The sequence below is a fragment of the Phocoena sinus genome, chromosome 13 (assembly GCF_008692025.1).
Source record: "Phocoena sinus isolate mPhoSin1 chromosome 13, mPhoSin1.pri, whole genome shotgun sequence".
Classification (NCBI taxonomy): Eukaryota; Metazoa; Chordata; class Mammalia; order Artiodactyla; family Phocoenidae; genus Phocoena; species Phocoena sinus.
Window position 1 is genome coordinate 19,827,501 of NC_045775.1, and position 20,828 is coordinate 19,848,328.

General features: G+C 40.5%; 1 protein-coding gene across 13 annotated transcripts in view; it reads right to left on the reverse strand.

Moving 5' to 3' along the window:
• Nucleotides 1-20,828, reverse strand: part of DTNB (dystrobrevin beta) — a 248,412-nt gene that overhangs the window by 70,017 nt on the left and 157,567 nt on the right. For 12 of the 13 annotated variants that reach the window (XR_004352834.1, XR_004352832.1, XR_004352833.1 and 9 more), the window contains exon 10: nt 5,365-5,442. Coding sequence is in view for 9 of the 13 variants with exons in the window: in XM_032652769.1 (XP_032508660.1) it covers nt 5,365-5,442 (78 nt within the window). In the remaining 4 variants the exon portion in view is untranslated. Of the gene's footprint in view, nt 1-2,336; nt 2,796-5,364; nt 5,443-20,828 lie in introns of those variants that run through there. The other variant, XM_032652773.1, reaches the window with a different exon arrangement.

Genomic DNA, 20,828 nt, shown 5'->3' on the forward strand with positions numbered 1-20,828 from the left:
CTCAGCCCACCAAGGTGAGATAATTAAGACAACTAGGGTTTTTATGGGGGTTGTATTATTCCAGAAACCACAAACATAAATCTCAACTCTGGCAGGGTTGGGTAGAGGTAGAGGCCCAGTTATGTATGCAATCTGAGACTGAGACTGTAAGTGCTTCTTAAACAGACTATCAGCTGTTGTTCTGTATCCCTCCCTCAGAGCCTTCTAATTCCCGGGTGGGCTTTCCTCTGGGTTTCTCTGTTGGCTTAGGTTTTAATTCTCTCCAGTCTGGAAAATCAGTTACCACTCATCCATCTGCTTTGCTGCTTCCAAAATGTTGCTATTGTCTCCTTGTCCATTTTTCTCTGTTGTTGGTTTCTACTAAAGAAAATGTCTCGACTGTCATTTTCATGGTGTTTTAGGAGGAAACAGGCAAATGTGGCTTAATATGCCGTGTTTTCTGTTACTTCCTTTTCCTCCCTTCTCTAAAATGCAATTATCCTATTTTCAGATTTCTACTTTTGTAGAGCTGTGAGTTGTAGAGATGTCTCAGTTCTTAAAACTTATAATTTGGTCCATGGTAGAACGGGTTAATCAATCACAAAAGATGTACCTAGACCTGATCCTGACAAATGGACGTGACCTAGATATCGGGGACCCAGTGCTGTCTGCAGGAGGTGGACAAGACTCCTGAGAAAGGCAAGTATACATTTGCAGTCGTATTGCTGCATTGTCTGAGGAGGAAAGCTCTGGAAGTGGAAACGTGCATGGGAAGGGGTATGTGTGTGTGCATGTACACGCTTGTGCACACATCTGTGTGCCTGGTAGCAAAGCAGTGCTCTGCCAACAAATTCTGTTATTTTTCTTTCCCAGGATCTCTCCTGTTCTTGACGGTAGAACCTTCTTTTGGGGAGATGCTCCTCCCTCTATTCTGATGATACAGGTCTAATGAGTGTGGCTTATCACACATACACAAGGATGCGCAGTAATGCCATCCAGGACAACAAGAATCCTTTCTTGGAGTTTTCTAATCCTAGGGAGGAAAAGCACAACCTCTTGAGTGACAAGGCTGTAGATGTGAGTGAAGCCATTGGCATCTTGAGAGGTGGCTGTTCTGTAGGAGAAGGGAATGAAGACAGCACACTGAGAGAAGCCGAGAGATGGAGAAGCCACAGGTGGACATCCTGGTGGCAGTTCAGTTGCTTTGTGATCTATGGACACTTCTGCCCTTCCCTTCTGCTTTTGCCTTTGTCTTGTGGGTTTGTGCTTTTTATTTTCTTCTTCTTTTTTTTTATTGTGGTAAGAACACACACAATCTACTCTCTTAACAAATTTTTAAGTGTATGTTAGAGTATTTTTAAGTATAAGTACAAGGTTGTACACCAGATCTTTGGAACTTTTTCATTGTGCTTAACTGGGTTTGTACTTCTGACAGTTAGATTTTAATACCTGAAGTTAAAAGAGTTAAAACTACTATACCAATCAAATGCACCAAGCCACAAGTTTCATACTGGAGGTTTTTGTTGCTGCCAACCTTATATGAAATGCCCACAGAACTGTAAACATTTATATCTGTATAAATAATTAAAGCCAAGGCTTTAGAAGACATTAAAAACATAAGCATCATTTTTCATACTGGTCTGAATATAAGGTACGACTTAAACAGTACAATAGTACAGAGAATAATAACATAATCACACTCTGAACCCTGGGGAAGAAGAGGGACAGAAGCAAGCCTTGGAGGAAGTCGGATAGTGGAGGGGCATTTTAAGTCTCTGTTTTAAAGTGTTGAAAGTTTGTTTGCTTTTATGTGTACTGTTCTGATTCTTTAACAGAAAGCAAATTTCCAGAAACTACTCAGTCTAAGACAAAGATGAAATTTCTTTTCTACTGTAGAAATGTCAATAAAAATATTACAGGGGGCAAATCCCTAGAGTGGAACCTTTCAGGAACATAATTTACAGTTTCTCACATGATTGCCAGCATCTTTGCCATTTTTAAGGTTTTCTTCTGCACAAAGTAACCATTACATTTGAGATCATCTTTTATTTGGACTAATCAAGTATTGTTTTTCACCAATGGGGTTATCACTATTTTTTAAAAATATATTTATTTATTTATTTATTTGATTGCACCAGGTCTTTGTTGCAGCAGGTGGGCTCCTTAGTTGCAGCTTGCTGGCTCCTTAGCTGCGGCACGTGGGCTCCTTAGTGGCAGCAGGTGGGCTTCCTTAGTTGCGGCTCCAGGGTTCCTTAGTTGCAGCTTGCCGGCTCCTTAGCTGCAGCACATGCACTCCTTAGTTGCGGCAGGTGGGCTCCCTTAGTTGCGGCTCCAGGGCTCCTTAGCTGCGGCTTGCCAGCTCTTAGTTGTGGCAGGTGGGCTCCTTTGTTGCAGCTCACTGGTTCGTTAGTTGTGACACATGGGCTCCTTAGTTATAGCATGTGAACTCTTAGTTGTGGCATGCATGTGGGATCTAGTTCCCTGACCAGGGATTGAACCTGGGCCCCCTGCATTGGGAGCGTGGAGTCTTATCCACTGTGCCACCAGGGAAGTCCCGGGTTACCACTAGTTTTAAATGCACAGCTTATCGAAAAGTTAGAACCTGGAGCTCTTAACTTTTTCCTGCATTTTTATTACTGTGCATGTTCTTGTCTGATTCAGTGATTTATGTCTTATGCTGCGTTCTAAAGAAAACCTCTTATTTCTGGAGAGTAGCTTTGTGCCCCTTGAGAATTCTCTGCCCCAGCAGAGGAAGGATCTATGACTGGGATGACGTGCTGGGTTCCTGGCTTTCACCAGACTCTGGAGACAAAGGTCTGACGACATTCAGAGGAGAAAATAAAAGTTGATGAGTCCTTGAGGAAGTAAATAGGATACTACCTGAAATTTATACCATTTAGAAACTGGGGCCATGAAGAGCCAAGTCTATGAATTATGCAATTCATGTCCATATGTTCTATCATAATCTCATCCTGAAAGTAAATGAAATCTCCAAAAATTCTAAGGACAATATTGTTAGGACAGGGGCATCACGTTCCCATGTAGCCTCTCCTCCAGCAACTTCTCTTCTTGGTAAGTTACAGAGCTCCGCCTTTGTTTCGGTCTCTTAAGGGCTTTGGCTACGCTTGGTCCGCTGGTCAGCCCGTGGAGAGTCTGTGACAACCACCTCTAGCATTGACTGAGCCTACCTAGAAAGAGATGCTAGCTGAAATGCCGACTTTAAAATAAAATCTTAACCCAGGCTATACTACATTATCTGAAACAACTTTCAGAAATGGTAGATATTTTGTGACTGACAATTACAGCTGGCCACTGACTACTGAGCTGGGGCTTCATACAGCAACATCAAGCCTAAAGGTTAGTAGTCCTTCTAGAGAGGAGCTGTGATGACTACGGCTCCCAAGTCCCTTCTTTCAGTCTTCTGAAGCAGTAAAACATCACCCAGAAATATGCACTCCCTCCAACAGCCTCTAGGAGCTACATTCAGCTGTGGTCACTGAATGCATGCTGCCCTTGATCACCATGCACTTAGGGCCCTCAGGTGACTCAGGTGACTCAAAGTGACAAAAGTAGTAAATGAAGAGAACTCAGGTGAAGTGAAACCCTAATACATGGCATTGCTAAAACTAACATAAAACCTACAAGCTGACTTCTTTCAATAATCTACCTTGTCTTCCTAGTTTTGAAACAGAAACATTCCTGAGTTGATATTTAGATTCTACGTCTGGGTCTGAATGCTATGGGTGTTTAACATAAAAAGTTAAGGCCAGCAAGGGTGGTTGTAAAATCTAGGCAGGTGGGAGAGGTTTAATTGCTTTGTACTCTTTCATAAGCCTCTGTTCTTTCTTGAGAGGGCATTAGCCATAAATTATTCTTTCTTCCCCACCTGTTCTCTCATTACAGTTTACTTCCTAAATAATGACAACAGTATGTTACATTCTCACATAAACCCCACAACATAGATACTATTATTCTCCTCATTCTACAGATAAATCAACAAAGATAAGAATCTTGTTCAAGGTCAGGTGATAGCCAGGATTCAAATGCAGTCTGGCTCAGAAGTCTGTGCTCAGTACAGACGGTGCTCACACCACTCAATTCTGCCCAAAAGAAGCGGCTCGGCTACTGTCCTGCTAGTAGTGTCCCACCAAGGCTGCAGACAAGTACTCTCACCTGGTCAGGGTCTTGAGTCTCCACGTGGATAACACTGTATTATCAAGTCACTCTCATTTGTTAAGTCCCTAAATCCTCTATTCCAGGATGGAGGATTCTTGTAGTTTACTCCTTCGCTTCTAAGGCTATTTCCCAAATCTGCTTGATGGTAAGAATCACCTGGAATACTTGTTAAATGTGTAGCTTCCCAGGATCTCAGGATCCACTGGGTCTGATGTGATCTCAGAAATGTGTATGTTTAGCAAGTGACTCGGGTGATTCTTCTCATCACTCAAGTTCGGGAAATATTGCCCTAGGAGTTTTACCCAATGGAACAAACATAGTTGATCTTAAGTATTATATATTATATATATTAAGTCAAAGTATTATTAAGTAAATAACATTTCTATAGCTAACTTGATCCAAAGCAATCGGTACGTATGGTTTTCTTCAGGTTTGCAGTACAAAGTGCTTTTCTTCAGGAAGGACTTGGGGAGTGGGTCGGAATGTCTTCATTCTTTTTTGTTTTGTTTTTTTTGAGTGATGACTGTTAGAAAGGATTCTTTACTGGTTGTGCCTCGAGGGACTTTCTGCATTGCTCTCGTGACGGAACAGCTTAAATCAGACAGAAAGTAAACCATTTCATACAGATCTCTTAAGTCCTGCCTAAGAGAATTTTGGAGAAGAGTAAACTAAATAAAGAGGAGAAAGGAGGAGACTTGCTCTAGTTCCTTGAAGGACCCTAAGGAAACTCCCTGTATAACTAAGAGAGGGACTCAGGCTTTTCAGCTTAAATGTTTTTGAATTCTATGTAGAATGATTTAGAATATAAGGAATTAGCTCAATTTACAGAGTCAAATCAGGAAGCAGAAATGATCTTTGATGCTTCAAGAACTCTAATGCAAAACTGTTGAAATTCGTGCTCATCAAAATATTGTTTGATGTTAAAAAAAAAGAGCTCAAACATGCCTAATCTGCTTTGACACTATGTTCACTGCTTGTCACAAATGGAGAGCTTCCACCTCAGGCACCACTCCAAAGCAGCCTCCTTCAGTTGCTATATTTATAAGTTAGTAGGGAAAAAAAGGAAGATAAAAAGTCGAAAATAATATAAAAAGACAGTCCAAGGAGGGGAGGAAAGCCAGTCCTTTCTGCCCTGTGGAATGCTCTGCTTCCCAGGCCAGAGGCCAGTACCCAACGGTGAGTGGTAACTGCCGCACAAGCATCCCGTACCTCTTGGTGGGAGTGGGCGCCCCAGAGGACATGTGGCTCACCATGGTGTCATTCACATTCGTCAGAGGGCGAGGAGGACTGAAAAGAAAAGACATTGACATTATATTAATACTTACCAGTGAGACTAGGGGAAACGAATGAAAAAGTGATGAGGGCAAAGGACCAACTATCATTCCTGATAAGCACAGTGGGACCCATAGGGAGTGGGGGTAGAAATTGATACTTTCAGCCTAAGTAAACTCAACAAGAAGGCCCTCTCGGGCTTCCCTGGTGACGCAGTGGTTGAGAATCTGCCTGCTAATGCAGGGGACATGGGTTCGAGCCCTGGTCTGGGAGGATCCCACGTGCCGCGGAGCAACTGGGCCCGTGAGCCACAACTACTGAGCCTGCGCGTCTGGAGCCTGTGCTCCGCAACAAGAGAGGCCCCAATAGTGAGAGGCCCGCGCACCGCGATGAAGAGTGGCTCCCACTTGCCACAACTAGAGAAAACCCTCGCACACAAATGAAGACCCAACACAGCCCAAAATTAATTAATTAATTAATTAATTAAATAATTTTTTAAAAAAAAGAAGGTCCTCTCGCACAAAGCCAAAGGACCCCAGAGCCACGTGCCACCCGGACAGGAGCAACGAACTGTACCCACACGGCTACAGGGATATAACTCCAGTGGCTCTTGTTTTACAGCTTTAGCACACCAGAACCTGCATTCTGCATTTCAGTTGTTTACAGGATCGCTAGGTGTGTGGCATCTGTGGTGTGTCACAAAGATCACAACAGCAACATGCATGTTTTTCCTGGGATTTGCTTAGAGCTCACTGTCTTCCCTCATAGTTAGTTTGTATACTTTTTACCGAAACAATTAAATTGTTAAATACTAAGTTCTTTTATTAATCCTTTACTAGAATCTTAACAATGAGCTCATACCTGTACTCTGATTAGAAGGTTTTCTTTCATAAACTAATCCAAATTTAAATTTGAAGTAAGCATTTTTGATAACTTGTCTTTAGCGGCTGGTTTTCTGGACTCAAGGTCTCTTTCATCCTCTTGTGAGAGTCTTGAATGAACAACTCCAAAATTATCAAAAAGAAACTGTGATTCTGCCTTTCAGCCATTCTTCAGCCCCTCTCCTTCCCCACCAGGTTCACTTACAAAGGGCTTCTGTCTTGCACTTGGAACCACAGGACTATTGCTAAATATTCCTCCTGGGAAATCTCTCACTTCCTCTCCTAAACTGAAAGAAGTACTTTTCAGAGAAATCTGTCCATCAAGAGCAGAAAAGTGAAACAGAAAAGTCCTTCTCTCATATTTAAGTGTTTGGGAACTACCTCCTGGTTCCTCCTTATCTCTAAGAGCTGAGTTAACTATGAAATTGTTTTTTAGAGGTTATACTCAGCAAGTTCTGGTGAACATTAAGGGGCCAGAACCTTTATTGTTTTTGCAGGTTTCATAGTCCATTCAAACACAGGCTCAAGGGAGAATTTTCAGGTAGATCCAATGTACTTAGAGAAAAGTTTAAGAGGGATGGATGGATGGATCGACCTCTACATCTATCTATCTCTACCCTCCTTTTTAAAAAAACCAACTTCACTTCTGGGTAGGGAAATACTTTTAATGATTTCTCATTTAATGGAGAGGATCAAAGATGGGAAGTAATTTGCAGGGAATCGATTTAGGTCTCTTGATTTTTAAGCCACAGCAGTATGCTTATTGTCACACATTCCTCCCTTTGTGTGACAAAGGAAGACTTTCAGAATTGAAATATGCCTTTCTAGGCTAGAATTAAATTCCGTGTTATTTATCTCATTACCTACTTTCCAGGCAGCTATCCAATTTTGCCTCCAAACTTTCAAGCCTAAAGGTAGTGCTGTGCTGAGATATAATCAATTAATCAACTGTTTTAGGTTGATTAATAACAGAAGTGAACACAGAAACTAGCTTCATTTTAGCCCTAAATTTATATTTTTGCCTCTGATTCTTTTAAATCCATTGTCCAAAGGGAACAAGGAGACAATGCCTATGAAAGAAACAAATGCAGCATCATAACTTTTCATACAGAAGGCACCAGAAACATTCTGGTCCTGCAAACACAATGGCCTTTGCTTCTTTAATATACTATTATTAGCAACCCATTTCCAAAACAAGATAAGGACATATTCATGTTGATTTCAGAACTTATGTAGTTACCCAGTATATTTCAATATTGAAGATACTACTGCATTCAATTTCCTTTCTGACTTTCTCCGAGGAAAAATGACAATCGGAAAAAAAAGTTTTTTAATTCCCTAAGCGTGGATCTATGTGATAAAAATCCCATGATTTGTAGCATTTTGTTTGGTCTGATGCCACAGAAGTCTTTAATAATTATCTCTATCTCTTGGTAGACATCATGATCAATTATTATCTTACAGCACACATATCAAGGCCTCTTCTCTAATACTCAAAACCAGACAGTAATGATTACATTGTAAGTTGTAAACTAATCATAACTGCACCCAAATTTCATACCATTTCTGAACTCCTAATGTTTTGTTAGGGAAATAGGTATGTGTTTATAGTCCAAGATGAAAGAGGCATCTGAAAACTTAAAGCGGGTCTTTCCTGCAGAATCTACCACTAGGCCCACAATTCACTGTGAAAGCCAATAGCTTAGATGTGGTCTTAGGAGATGTAATACACCAAAAATGACTTCTGGCTTAAGGAAAAAAAAGGAATGCTTCTAGGTGTGAAGCAGACATTAATGGTACCAGTTACAGAAACTTACAAAGCAGTAGAATTGACACAACTCACCACATCAGTTTTGTTGATCTTTAACATTCAAAACCTGCTGAATACCTTGAACATGTTACCAGATGTTCTATATCTTCCAATGGTGAAGATCTCAGCAAGGTATTTTTAGACACTAATGAGTCCCATGATACCCAAGTGACCACCAACCATCACTTGGTACAGAGATTTGAGAGGTTCCTTTTATTAATAAGACAGGCCCATTTTTTGGATGAGGAGATAGAAACAGATGAATGATCTAGATAGAAGGTAATTTGCTAGTTAGAAAAGGTGGGTATAAAAAGAAGACTTAGAATTTGTTCTTTTTTTTAAATATTTTTTTTAGAATTTGCTAATTTTTTCTTTCTTTCGTATTTTTGGCGGTGCCGTGAGGCTTGTGGGATCTTAGCTCCCTGACCAGGGACTGAACCTGAGCCATTGACAGTGAAAAGCGCTGGACCGCCAGGGAATTCCCAAGAGAATTCCTAACCACTGGACCGCCAGGGAATTCCCAAGAGAATTTGTTAATTCTTAATCAGAAGGAAAGAGGCATGCCTCCTGGGTGCCTACTCATACAAGATAAGTAGGACTATCTGTATCTTAATAATCTAACTATATGTATGTAAACAAATCATCACAATCTAAAGTAATGAGAGTAGCAACACAAGTATTCACAAAGTGCTGTGGAGTCACAGATGCAGAGTTGTTACTCCTGCCTGGAAGAAAAAGGGGTATAGTCAGGTGTAAGTGACATTGAGGAGAGAGTTTTCCAGATATAGAAAAAAGTTAAGGGCAACTTAGAAGAAATGGTATGGAAAAAGGCACAAAAATCCAAAAGTACATGGCATATTTGGGTGTAACTTATTTGGCTAGACTCAAAGGCCTTGGGAGGGGAGTAGTTGAAAATGCATCCGGAAAGGGAGATGAGGGCCCGGATGTGAATGACACCTGTTCTATCACAAGCGAAGTTTGGACTTTATACTGTAGGCAGTGAGGGAAGCATTAGAACTTTTTAAGCCAAAGGATGATGTGACTATAGCAGGCTTTTGCAATGATAACTCCAGAAGCTTGTAAAATATTGGTTTTAATCCAGGTGTGCATTGGAATCATCCGGGAAGTTTTTTATATAATGAGATATCCAAGCTCTACCCTCAGTTTAGTGAATCTGAATCTCTAGGGGCAAGAGGATTCTTTTTAATGTACATCCCCATTTAAAAATCATTTATGTGGAGAGGTTTGGAAGGAGGAGGGAATGGAAGCTGGGACTTCAATGAAGAGGTTATGGCAATTGTCCATATCAGTGATTATGAGGGTGGACAGTGGTAGTTAAGATAGGGAACAGACAAAAGGGAAAACACTGTGCAGGTAATATGGATAAGATGTAGTGACAGATTAAGTACACACGGTTAGTGAATAAAGAATAACTGAGATTTTTACCTCGACTACTGGGTAGATAGTGAAAACATATCCAAAGTAGGGAACACAAGAGTAGGAAACAGGATTTGGTGTTGGACTGGTGGGAGTAGAGAGAATGAGTAGGAAGGTAAGGGTGAAGTGATTTCAGTTGTGAAGTCGCTGAATCTGAAGTGGCACTGGTAAGCACAGGTAAATGATATCTTACCTGCTTCCAAGTAGTTGGAAATAAGAGAATGGAACCCAGGTGAGATGTCAAGTTTGAAAATATTTGAGTGTCATCATTTAAATTGTAGCTGTTCATTTGAATACTCTGATCATTATAAAGATGGATTTTAATTTACTTTTTTTAGGTGGAGCAGGATAAGTTTGGGAAAATATCCAGTAATAGGGTGGCTTAGATAATAGGTATAGAGCTTCTGGTTACTAGTTAAGACAAAACTCCTATTAGAAGGGCAGAGTCAAGATGGCAGCGTGGGAAGACACCGAGTTAGAGTCTCCCCACAACTAGGGCGCCTGTCGGCTGCTGGTGGAAAACCCTGACACCCAAGGAGACTGGAGGAGTCCCCAAGTGAACCGGTAGGACTTTGGGGAACAGAGTAGGGAGGAGAAGTAGTGGTCAAACAGGATCGGCGCCCCTGAGGCCAGGGAGATCAGAAGAGGCAGGCGGGAGGGCCCGTCCGGGAGAAGTGGAGGGCAATCACCCGGCCCACTGGGCCTGGGGGGGCCTGCTGAGCTCCCAGTCCAGTCCCCTGCCCTCCAAGGCCCACCCCCCATCCCCCACCCCCCCGGCCACATTGGTCCTGGGGACATAGGAGGGAGGCTGGGGAGATCAGAAGAGGCAGGCAGGAGGGGCCCTCCGAGAGGAGTGCGAGAGGAGCAGAGGGTGACTGCTCCGCCCACTCGGGCCCAGGGAGCCTGCTAAGCTCCCAGGCTGGTCCCCTGCCCTCCAAAGCTCCCTCCAGGCCCCGTGAGTCCTGAGGGCATAGGAGGAAGGCTGGGGAGATCAGGAGAGGCAGGAGGGAGGGGTCCTCTGGGAGGAGGGGGAGAGGAGTAGAGGGCGTTTGCCCCACCCACTAGGCCCAGGGAGCCTGCTGAGCTCCCAGGATGGTCCTCTGCTCTCCAAGGTCCCCCCGCCCCCCCTGCATTGATCCTGGGGGCATAGGAAGAAGGCCAGGGGGAGAACAGGAGAAGCAGTTGGCAGGGGCCCTCCAGGACAGGAAGAGCTGGAGAGGAGAGGAGGGTGTTTGCCCCACCCACTCAAGCCCAGGAAGCCTGCTGGGCTCCCAGGTGAGGTCCCCTGCCCTCTGAGACCAGGCCCCTTCTGTTCCTAGAGCCTAAGCCCCATCCCTCATAGCCCCTAGGGCCTTTTCCAGCCCTGTAGGTCCTAAGCATAGGCCCCACCTACCACCCAAACCTCACCCTTGCTCAGGCCTCGCCCTCCACAGCCAAGGCCTTTTCCCCGTTTTTTGTTTTCTCTTTTCCCTCGTCCTCTTCTTTGCTATTATGGTACGGTTGTACCTTCCGGTTGTTGATTCATCTATATTTTTATTTTTATTTATTTTTTTTTTTTCAGTACGTGGGCCTCTCACTGTTGTGGCCTCTCCCGTTGCGGAGCACAGGCTCCGGACGCGCAGGCCCAGTGGCCATGGCTCACGGGCCCAGCCGCTCCGTGGCATGTGGGATCTTCCCGGACCAGGACACGAACCCATGTCCCCTGCATCGGCAGGCGGACTCTCAACTGCTGCGCCACCAGGGAAGCCCATATTTTTATTTTTAAAACTAACATATCTGTTAGTTTTCTAGTCTAATTTTATTTTTTACTTTGTTATTGTTCTTTCCTTCTTTTTGCCACCCCATGTGGCTTGCGGGATCTTGGTTCACGAGCCGGGGGTCGGGCCAAAGCTCCTGTGGTGGGAGCTCCGTGTCGGAACCAGTGGACTAACAGAGAACCTCAGACCGCAGGTAATATTCACCAGAGTGAGGGCTCATGGATGTCCTCATTTCAGCACCAAGACCCAACTCTAACCAACAGCCTACAAACTCCAGTGCTGGAAGCCTCAGGCCAAACAACCAGTGTGATAGGAACACAATCCCACTCATAAAGAAAAAAAAAGAGAGAGACGGCAAAAAAATATGCCACATACGAAGGAACAGGGTAAAAACCAACAAGACCAAATAAATGAAGAGGAAATAGGCAATCCACCTGAAAAAGAATTCAGAGTAATGATAGTAAAGATGATCCAGAATCTTGGAAATACAATGGAGGCATGGATTGAGAAAATACAAGAAATGTTTAACAAAGATCTAGAAGAACAAACAAACAGAGATAAACAACAAAATAACTGAAATGAAAAATACACCAGAAGGAATCAATAACAGAAAAACTGAGGCAGAAGAACGAATAAGTGAGCTAGAAGAAAAAATGGTGGAAATAACTGCCAAGGAGCAGAATAAAGAAAAAAGAATTTAAGACAATCTTTTTTTTTTTGCGGTACACGGGCCTCTCACCACTGTGGCCTCTCCCATTGCGGAGCACAGGCCCCGGATGCGCAGGCCCAGCGGCCATGACCCACGGGCCCAGCCGCCCCGCGGCATGTGGGATCCTCCTGGACCGGGGCACAAACCCGCATCCCCTGCATCGGCAGGTGGACTCCCAACCACTGCACCACCAGGGAAGCCCCTGAAGACAATCTTAGAGACCTAACACTAAATGCACGAACATTCAAGTTACAGGGGTCCCAGAAGAAGAAGAGAAAAGGAAAGGGTCTGAGAAAACATTTGAAGAGATTATGGTGGAAAACTTCCCTAACGTGGGAAAGGAGATAGGCACCCAAGTCCAGGAAGCACAGAGAGTCCCATACAGGATAAACCCTAGGAAAAACACACCAAGACACATATTAATCAAACTAACAAAAATTAAATTCAAAGAAAAAATATTAAAATCAGCAAGGGAAAAACAAAAAATAACATATAAAGGAATCCCCATAAGGTTATCAGCTGATTTTTCAGCAGAAACTCTGCAGGCCAGAGGGGAGTGGCAGGATATACTTAAAGTGATGAAAGAGAAAAGCCTACAACCAAGACTTCTCTACCCAGCAAGGATCTCATTCAGATTCAATGGAGAAATCAAAAGCTTTTCAGATAAGCAAAAGCTAAGAGAATTCAACACCACCAAACCAGCTTTACAACAAATGCTAAAGAAACTTCTCCAGGTGGAAAACACCAGAGAAGAAAAGACCCACAAAAACAAACCCAAAACAATTAAGAAAATGGTAATAGGAACATACATATCAATAATAACCTTGAATGTAAATAGATTAAATGCCCCAACCAAAGACACAGACTGGCTGAATGGATACAAAAACAAGACCCATATATATGCTGTCTACAAGAGAGCCACTTCAGACCTTGCGACATATACAGACTGAAGGTGAAGGGATGGAAAAAGATATTCCATGCAAATGGAAATCAAAAGAAAGCTGGAGTAGCAATACTCGTATCCGATAAAATAGACTTTAAAATAAAGACTATCACAAGAGACAAAGAAGGATACTACATAATGATTGAAGGATCAATCCAAGAAGAAGATATAACAATTATAAATGTTTATGCACCCAACATAGGAGCACCTCAATACATAAGGCAAATGCTAACAACCATGAAAGGAGAAATTGATAGCAACACAATAATAGTACGGGACTTTAACATGCCACTAACACCAATGGACAGATCACCCAAACAGAAAATAAATAAGGAAACACAAGCTTTAAATGACACAATAGGCCAGATAGATTTAATTGATATTTATAGAACATTCCACCCAGAAGTGGCAGAATACACTTTCTTCTTAAGTGCACATGGAACATTTTCCAAGACAGATCACATCTTGGGTCACAAACCAAGCCTCGGAAAATTTAAGAAAATTGAAATTGCATCAAGAGTCTTTTCTGACCACAACGCTGTGAGATTGGAAATCCATTACAGGGAAAAAAAAAATGTAAAAAACACAAATACACGGAGGCTAAACAGTGTGCTACTAAATAAACAAGAGATCACTGAAGAAATCAAAGAAGAAATTTTAAAAATACATAGAAACAAATGACAATGGAAACACAACAACCCAAAACCTATGAGATGCAGCAAAAGCAGTTCTAAGAGGGAAGTTCATAGCAAGTCAATCTCACCTCAAGAAACTAGAAAAATCTCAAATAAACAATCTACCCCATACACTTAAAACAACTGGAGAAAGAACAAAGAAAACACAAAGTCGGTAAAAGGAAAGAAATCAGAGCAGAAATAAATAAAATAGAAATGAAGAAAACAATAGCAAAGATCAGTAAAACTAAAAGCTGGTTCTTTGAGAAGATAAACAAAACAAAACTGATAAACCCTTAGACTCATCAAGAAAAAAAGGGAGAGGATGCAAATCAATAAAATTAGAAATGAAAAAGGAGGAATCACAACTGACACTGCAGAAGTACAAAGGATTATAAGGGACTACTAGAAACAAGTATATGCCAATAAAATGGACAACCATGAAGAAATGGACAAGTTCTTGGAAAGGTACAATTTTCCAAGACTGAACCAGGAAGAATTAGAAAACATAAACAGACCTAACACAGGTAATGAAATTGAAACAGTAATTAAAAATCTTCCAACAAACAAAAGTACAGGACCAGATGGATTGACAGGAGAATTCTATCAAACATTTAGAGAAGAGCTAACACTGACACTTCTCAAACTCTTCCAAAACAGTGCAGAGGGAGGAACACGCCCATATTCATTCTACGAAGACACCATCACCCTGATACCAAAACCAGACAAAAAAAGAAAATTATAGACCAATATCACTGATGAACATAGATGCAAAAATCCTGAACAAAATACTAGCAAACAGAATCCAACAACACGTTAAAAGGATCATACACCATGATCAAGTGGGATTTATCCCAGGGATGCAAGGATTCCTCAATATACGCAAATCAATTAATGTGATACACCATATTAACAAATTAAGGAATAAAAACCATATGATCATCTCAATAGATGCAGAAAAAGCTTTTGACAAAATTCAACACCCATTTATGATAAAAACTCTACAGAAAATGGGCACAGAAGGAATAATGGCCATATATGACAAACCCACCGTGAGCATCATACTCAATGGTGAAAAACTGAAAGCATTTCCTCTAAGATCAGGAACAAGACAAGGATGTCCACTCTCACCACTCTTATGCAACATAGGTTTGGAAGTCCTAGCCACGGCAATCAGAGAAGGAAAAGAAATAAAAGGAACACAAATTGGAAAAGAAGTACAACTGTCACTGTTTGCGGATGACATGATAACTATACATAGAAAATCCTAAATATGTCACCAGAAAACTACTAGAACTAATCAATGAATTTGGTAAGGTTGCAGGATACAAAATTAATGCACAGAAATCTCTGGCACTCTTATACACCAATAACGAAAAATCAGAAAGAGAAATTAAGGAAACAATCCCATTTACCATCGCAACAACAACAACAAAAATACCTAGGAATAAACCAGCCTAAGGAGGTGAAAGACTTGTACTCAGAAAAGTATAAAACACTGATGAAAGAAATCAAAGATGACATAAACAGATGGAGAAATATACCATGTTCTTGGATTGGAAGAATCAACATTGTGAAAATGACTATATTACCCAAAGCAATCTACAGATTCTATGCAATCCCTATCAAACTACCGATGGCATCCTTCCCAGAATTAGAACAAAAAATTTCACAATTCGTATGGAAACACAAAAGACCCCGAATAGCCAAAGCAATCTTGAGAAAGAAAAATGGAGTTGGAGGAATCAGGCTCCCTGACTTCAACTTATACCACAAAGCTATAGTAATAAAGATAGTATGGTACTGCCACAAAAACAGAAATACATATCAATGGTACAGGATAGAATGCCCAGAGATAAACCCACGCACATATGGTCACCTAACTTACAACAAGGGAGGCAAGAACATTCAATGGAGAGAGGACAGCCTCTTCAGTAAGTGGTGCTGGGAAAACTGGACAGCTACATGTAAAAGAATGAAATTAGAACACCACCTAACACCATACACAAAAATAAACTCCAAATGGACTAAAGACCTAAATGTAAGACCAGACACTGTAAGATTCTTAGAGGAAAACGTAGGAAGAACACTCTTTGACATACACCACAGTAAGGTCTTTTTTGACCCATTTCCTAGAGTAATGGAAATAAAAATAAACAATTGGGGCTTAATTAAACTTAAAAGCTTTTGCACAGTGAAGGAAACCATAAACAAGACAAAAAGACAACCTCAGAATGGGAGAAAATATTTGCAAATAAAACAACAGACAAAGGATTAATCTCCAAAATATACAAATAGCTCATGGAGCTCAATGTCAAAAAAACAAACAATCCAATTAAAAAATGGGCGGAAGACCTAAATAGACATTTCACCAAGGAAGACATACAGATGGCCAAGAGGCACAAGAAAAGATGCTCAACATCACTAATTATTAAGGAAATGCAAATCAAAACTGCAGTGAGGTATCACCTCACACCAGTCAGAATGGTTATTATCAAAAAATCTAGAAACAATAAATGCTGGAAAGGGTGTGGTGAAAAGGGAACCCTCCTGCACTATTGGTGGGAATGTAAATTGATACAACCATTATGGAAAACAGTTTGGAGCCTCCCTAAAAAACTAAAAATAGAACTATCATATGACCCAGCAATCCCACTACTGGGCATATACCCTGCGAAAACCAAAATTCAAAATGAGTCATGTACCACAATGTTCATTGCAGCACTATTTACAGTAGCCAGGACATGGAAGCAACCTAAGTGTCCATTGACCGATGAATGGATAAAGAAGATGTGGCACATGTATACGATGGAATATTACTCAGCCATAAAAAGAAATGAAATTGAGTTATTTATAGTAAGGTGGATGGACCTAGAGTCTGTCATACAGAGTGAAGTAAGTCAGAGAGAGAAACACAAATAGCGTATTCTAACACATATATATGCAATCAAAAAAAATGGTACTGATGAACCTAGAGGCAGGGCAGGAATAAAGATGTAGACAAAGAGAATAGACTTGAGGGCACGGTGTGGGGAGGGGGAAGCTGGGGCGAAGTGAGAGTAGCATTGACATATATACACTACCAAATGTAAAATAGTTGGCTGGTGGGAAGCAGCTGCATAGCACAGGGAGGTCAGCTCAGTGCTTTGCAATGACCTAGAGGGGTGGGATAGGGAGGATGGGAGGGAGGCTCAAGAGGGAGGGGATATGGGGACATGTGTATGCATATGGCTGATTCACTCTGGTGTACAACAAAAACTAACACAGTATTGTGAAGCAATTATACTCCAATAAAGATCTATTTAAAAAAAAAAAACTCCTATTAGAAAGTAAAAATTTAGCTTACTGTACAAGTCATTTTCGCATTACTTTTCTTATGACCAGACCACTCCAATTCATTCTGGTGGATGCTCTGGAATGTAGACTAACTTGAAATTAGAATTACTACAGAATCTCTCTTAAGGTTATTAAAGATAGGAAGAGATGAAGAATAACTGATCATGCCTTTAAAATCTTTCAGGACAGGGCTTCCCTGGTGGCGCAGTGGTTGAGAGTCCGCCTGCCGATGCAGGGGACGTGGGTTCGTGCCCCGGTCCGGGAGGATCCCACATGCCGCAGAGCGGGTGGGCCCGTGAGCCATGGCCGCTGGGCCTGCGCGTCCGGAGCCTGTGCTCTGCAACGGGAGAGGCCACAACAGTGAGAGGCCCGTGTACCGCAAAAAAAAAAAAAAAAAAAAAAAATCTTTCAGGACAGATTATATATAATTGTGTATTTCTTTCTTTCATTTATTAAATATTTGTTGTGTCTCTACAAAGTGGTAGGTACTGTGCCAACTGCTGGGGATAAAAATTAAAAGGATGAAAACTGAAGTTTTATGAAGAATAAAAGTTCAGAAAAAATAATTATAATATAATGCAGTAAGTATTTAATAAAAGAAAAACTGTGACACGCTATGGAGAAATATTGAGATCACCTCACCCCATAAAGAAAAATATATATTTACAGTGTGTTAAAGAACTAAATGTAAATGTTTAATTGTACAACTCACAGGAAAACATATAAGTCTATGGATAGAGAGGATTTTCTAAGCTCAAAAGCAATGGAAAAATTAGGAAGAAAGAGACAAATTAATTCAAATGATTTTAAAAATCAGAAAAGAAAGAAAAATACAAATTTGGGGAACTATTTCAACAAATGTGACAGAGCAAGAATTAACAGCCTTAACGTACAAGGGATTCATACAAATTTATAAGAAAACTATTAAGATTGCAATTAGAAAAAGGTCAAAGTGAAAATACACGTTTAAAAAGAAGAAATACAAATAATTCAATTTGAAAATACTTTATGAAAAAGCAAAGAAATTTGTTAAAATTATAGACCATTTTCCCTTATAAAAAATAACAATGATATTTTTTAACTTTAAGGTAATTTTAAGGCTGGAGAGGATTTTATGACACAGGCTGTTAACTGTCTATTAGGTAAGAAAGAGTGAAAGTACAAAGTTAAGCAAAATTTCTAGAAAGCAATTTGACAATATGTCCATCAAAGATCTTTTAAAAAGTTCAAGTATTTTGACTCATTAATTCCCTTTCTAGGGATATATTCTAAGGAATTAATCAGAAATGTAAAGACAATTTTACATTTTAAAATATTTAGGAAAACATTATTTACAATAGAATAATTCTGGAAGAAACCTAAAATATTCAAATATGAGGGAAAGGAAAAGTAAACCACAGTACATCAATAAATATAGCTTATTATGCTGTCATTAAAAGATAATGCTTACAAAGAGTTTTCTAATTACATGAGAAATAGCTTATCATGAAAGAAATAAAAAGAAGGGCAAGATAACTGTCATACTAGCTAACAATTACTGAATGATATGTAGCTATTAGACACAGTGTTTAGGGCTTTAAATATATTATTTTATCTTCACAACAACCCTATAAAATAAAATTATTTATACATACACACAGCATGGTCTCACCTAAACAATATAATAAGTGTAAAGCAAAATATCTGAAGGAAATATGTCAAAATTTAAGAAACGTGGAATTACGGGAATTATTTTTCTTGCTTATTTATACTTTACTCCTCCAATTTTTCAAGTTTTAACTTTTTCCTGATTTTCAGAGAAAGAACATGCTTAATAGTTAAAACAGAAAAAAAAACCTTGTTCTACCACTGAGTCACATTTTCTAAAGTGAGCCTGTACTGTTTCTGTTATCACTAAGAAAGCAAACTGAGGGCTTCCCTGGTGGTGCAGTGGCTGCGAGTCCGCCTGCCGATGCAGGGGACATGGGTTTGTGCCCTGGTCCAGGAGGATCCCACATGCCGCGGAGCGGCTAGGCCCGTGAGCCATGGCCGCTGAGCCTGCGCTCCGCAACGGGAGAGGCCACAAAAGTGAGAGGCCCGCATACCGCAAAAAAAAAAAAAAAAAAAAAAAAAAAAAAAAAAAAAAAAAAAAGAAAGCAAACTGAGAAGGAAGGTGTTTTACAAACTTAGAACTTTGAGGCTATTAGTAGAAGAAAGACCTGTTAGATGTTTTGAGTAGGTCCAAAATTCCACAACCCCCCAACATCCCTACCACCACATCCCCAAAAAAGAAAGAAAATATTTTAGATCTGTCTACATTATCTCCTCTACTAAACTGCAGGAAACTTGTGTGCTTTTTTTTATCATTGTATTTTGAGTAGCTAGCGTGGTACGAACACGGATTAGGTTTTCAGGAAATACTGGATTATGAGTCAGCACCACGTCGTGTGGAGAGTGTGTAAGAAGTAACCTTTCTGTTATATTTAGCTTTGGTGAGACTCTTCTCCGAGAATGGAATTAGCATTATTAGTTGTTATATCTGGTAGGCATGTTTGTAGCCATGGCTAGTTTTCATCTGTGACTTAGTAATGGAGTCAACAGAGTGGAGAGTGTCTTTTACAACAATAATAATACTTATTGAGCGCTTAATACATGCCAGACTCAGTTCTAACATTGTGCATGGATTCACTCATATAAACCTCACAACCACCAAGGGGGCAGATCCTATTATTAACTTTATTTTACAAATGGAGACAATAAGGCACGGAGAGAAGTAATGCACCTGAGGTCACAGTCAAGACGTGTGGCAGAAGTAGGATTTGAACCAAGGCAGCGTGGCTCTTGGGTCTGTATTCTTAATCATAATGGTATAGTGTCTCTACTACCTTTGTTGCATTTTTAGAAAAACTTACTTAAGACTGTTTGGTCTATAAATTAAAAGCAACAGCATGATGTGAGAATCAGCTCTTGTAAAGTTGTTTCTATAGGAAGATGAAACAATAATAATCCCAGGGTATGATTTTGGGTGATTTATTCTTTCCCCGGTCACCTCAACAGAACTCTGTATTACATATGCCTCTCTGAACTCAAACCATTTGGTTGCATTTTTAACCACCTCTAGACTGTCCCAGGGGAAACAAGGTAAGCTAGTATGAACTGTTTCCTTCAAAAACATACCTCTAATTTATTAAAATGACTTTCAAATCTAGTCTTAATTTCAAAGATCTTTTGGAATCCTCATCTCAGCCTAACAAAATACATACATTTGATGAGGAAATTATTATGTCAGCCAGACGGTTGACTTAAAAAAATGTTTAACGCTGGGCTCAGGACCAATACTGAGTGTGATTACTTGTTTTTGACTTTCTAAGTTGACTTAGATCAACTTAGGGGAAAACAGTTTCTGGATATGACCTTTCTAACCAAGGATGTGAAAGTATAATATTGTTGTTTAAGCAAAGTTTCTACTTAAAAACTGTGAGTGAATAAAGGGGTACATGAACAAGCCGCCGAGTTTGAAGCCTGAGAGGACCAGTGAGATCTTGGGCACCTGTCACTTCTCCGTAGGCCTTTGGTGTACCTCTTCTGTAGGAAGTCACCCATATAGACAGATACTTATCCCTACCCTATACTTTTTAAAGCATTAGCTCATTGTCTTGCTCTTCCTCCCAGAACATTTTTGTAGCTGTAGAGGTTATGGTTACAGCCCTGCAATTCTCTTTGTTACCTTGACAGTTATCTGCCAATCGTGCATGTGGGGACTTTTTATCAGACTTTTTGGACTGTTTATTACTGTTAATGTACAAGGAAAAAAGATTTTTTTATGCCATATGCTTTCATTTACTTGATTACTTTTTTGTATTCCCCACAACAAT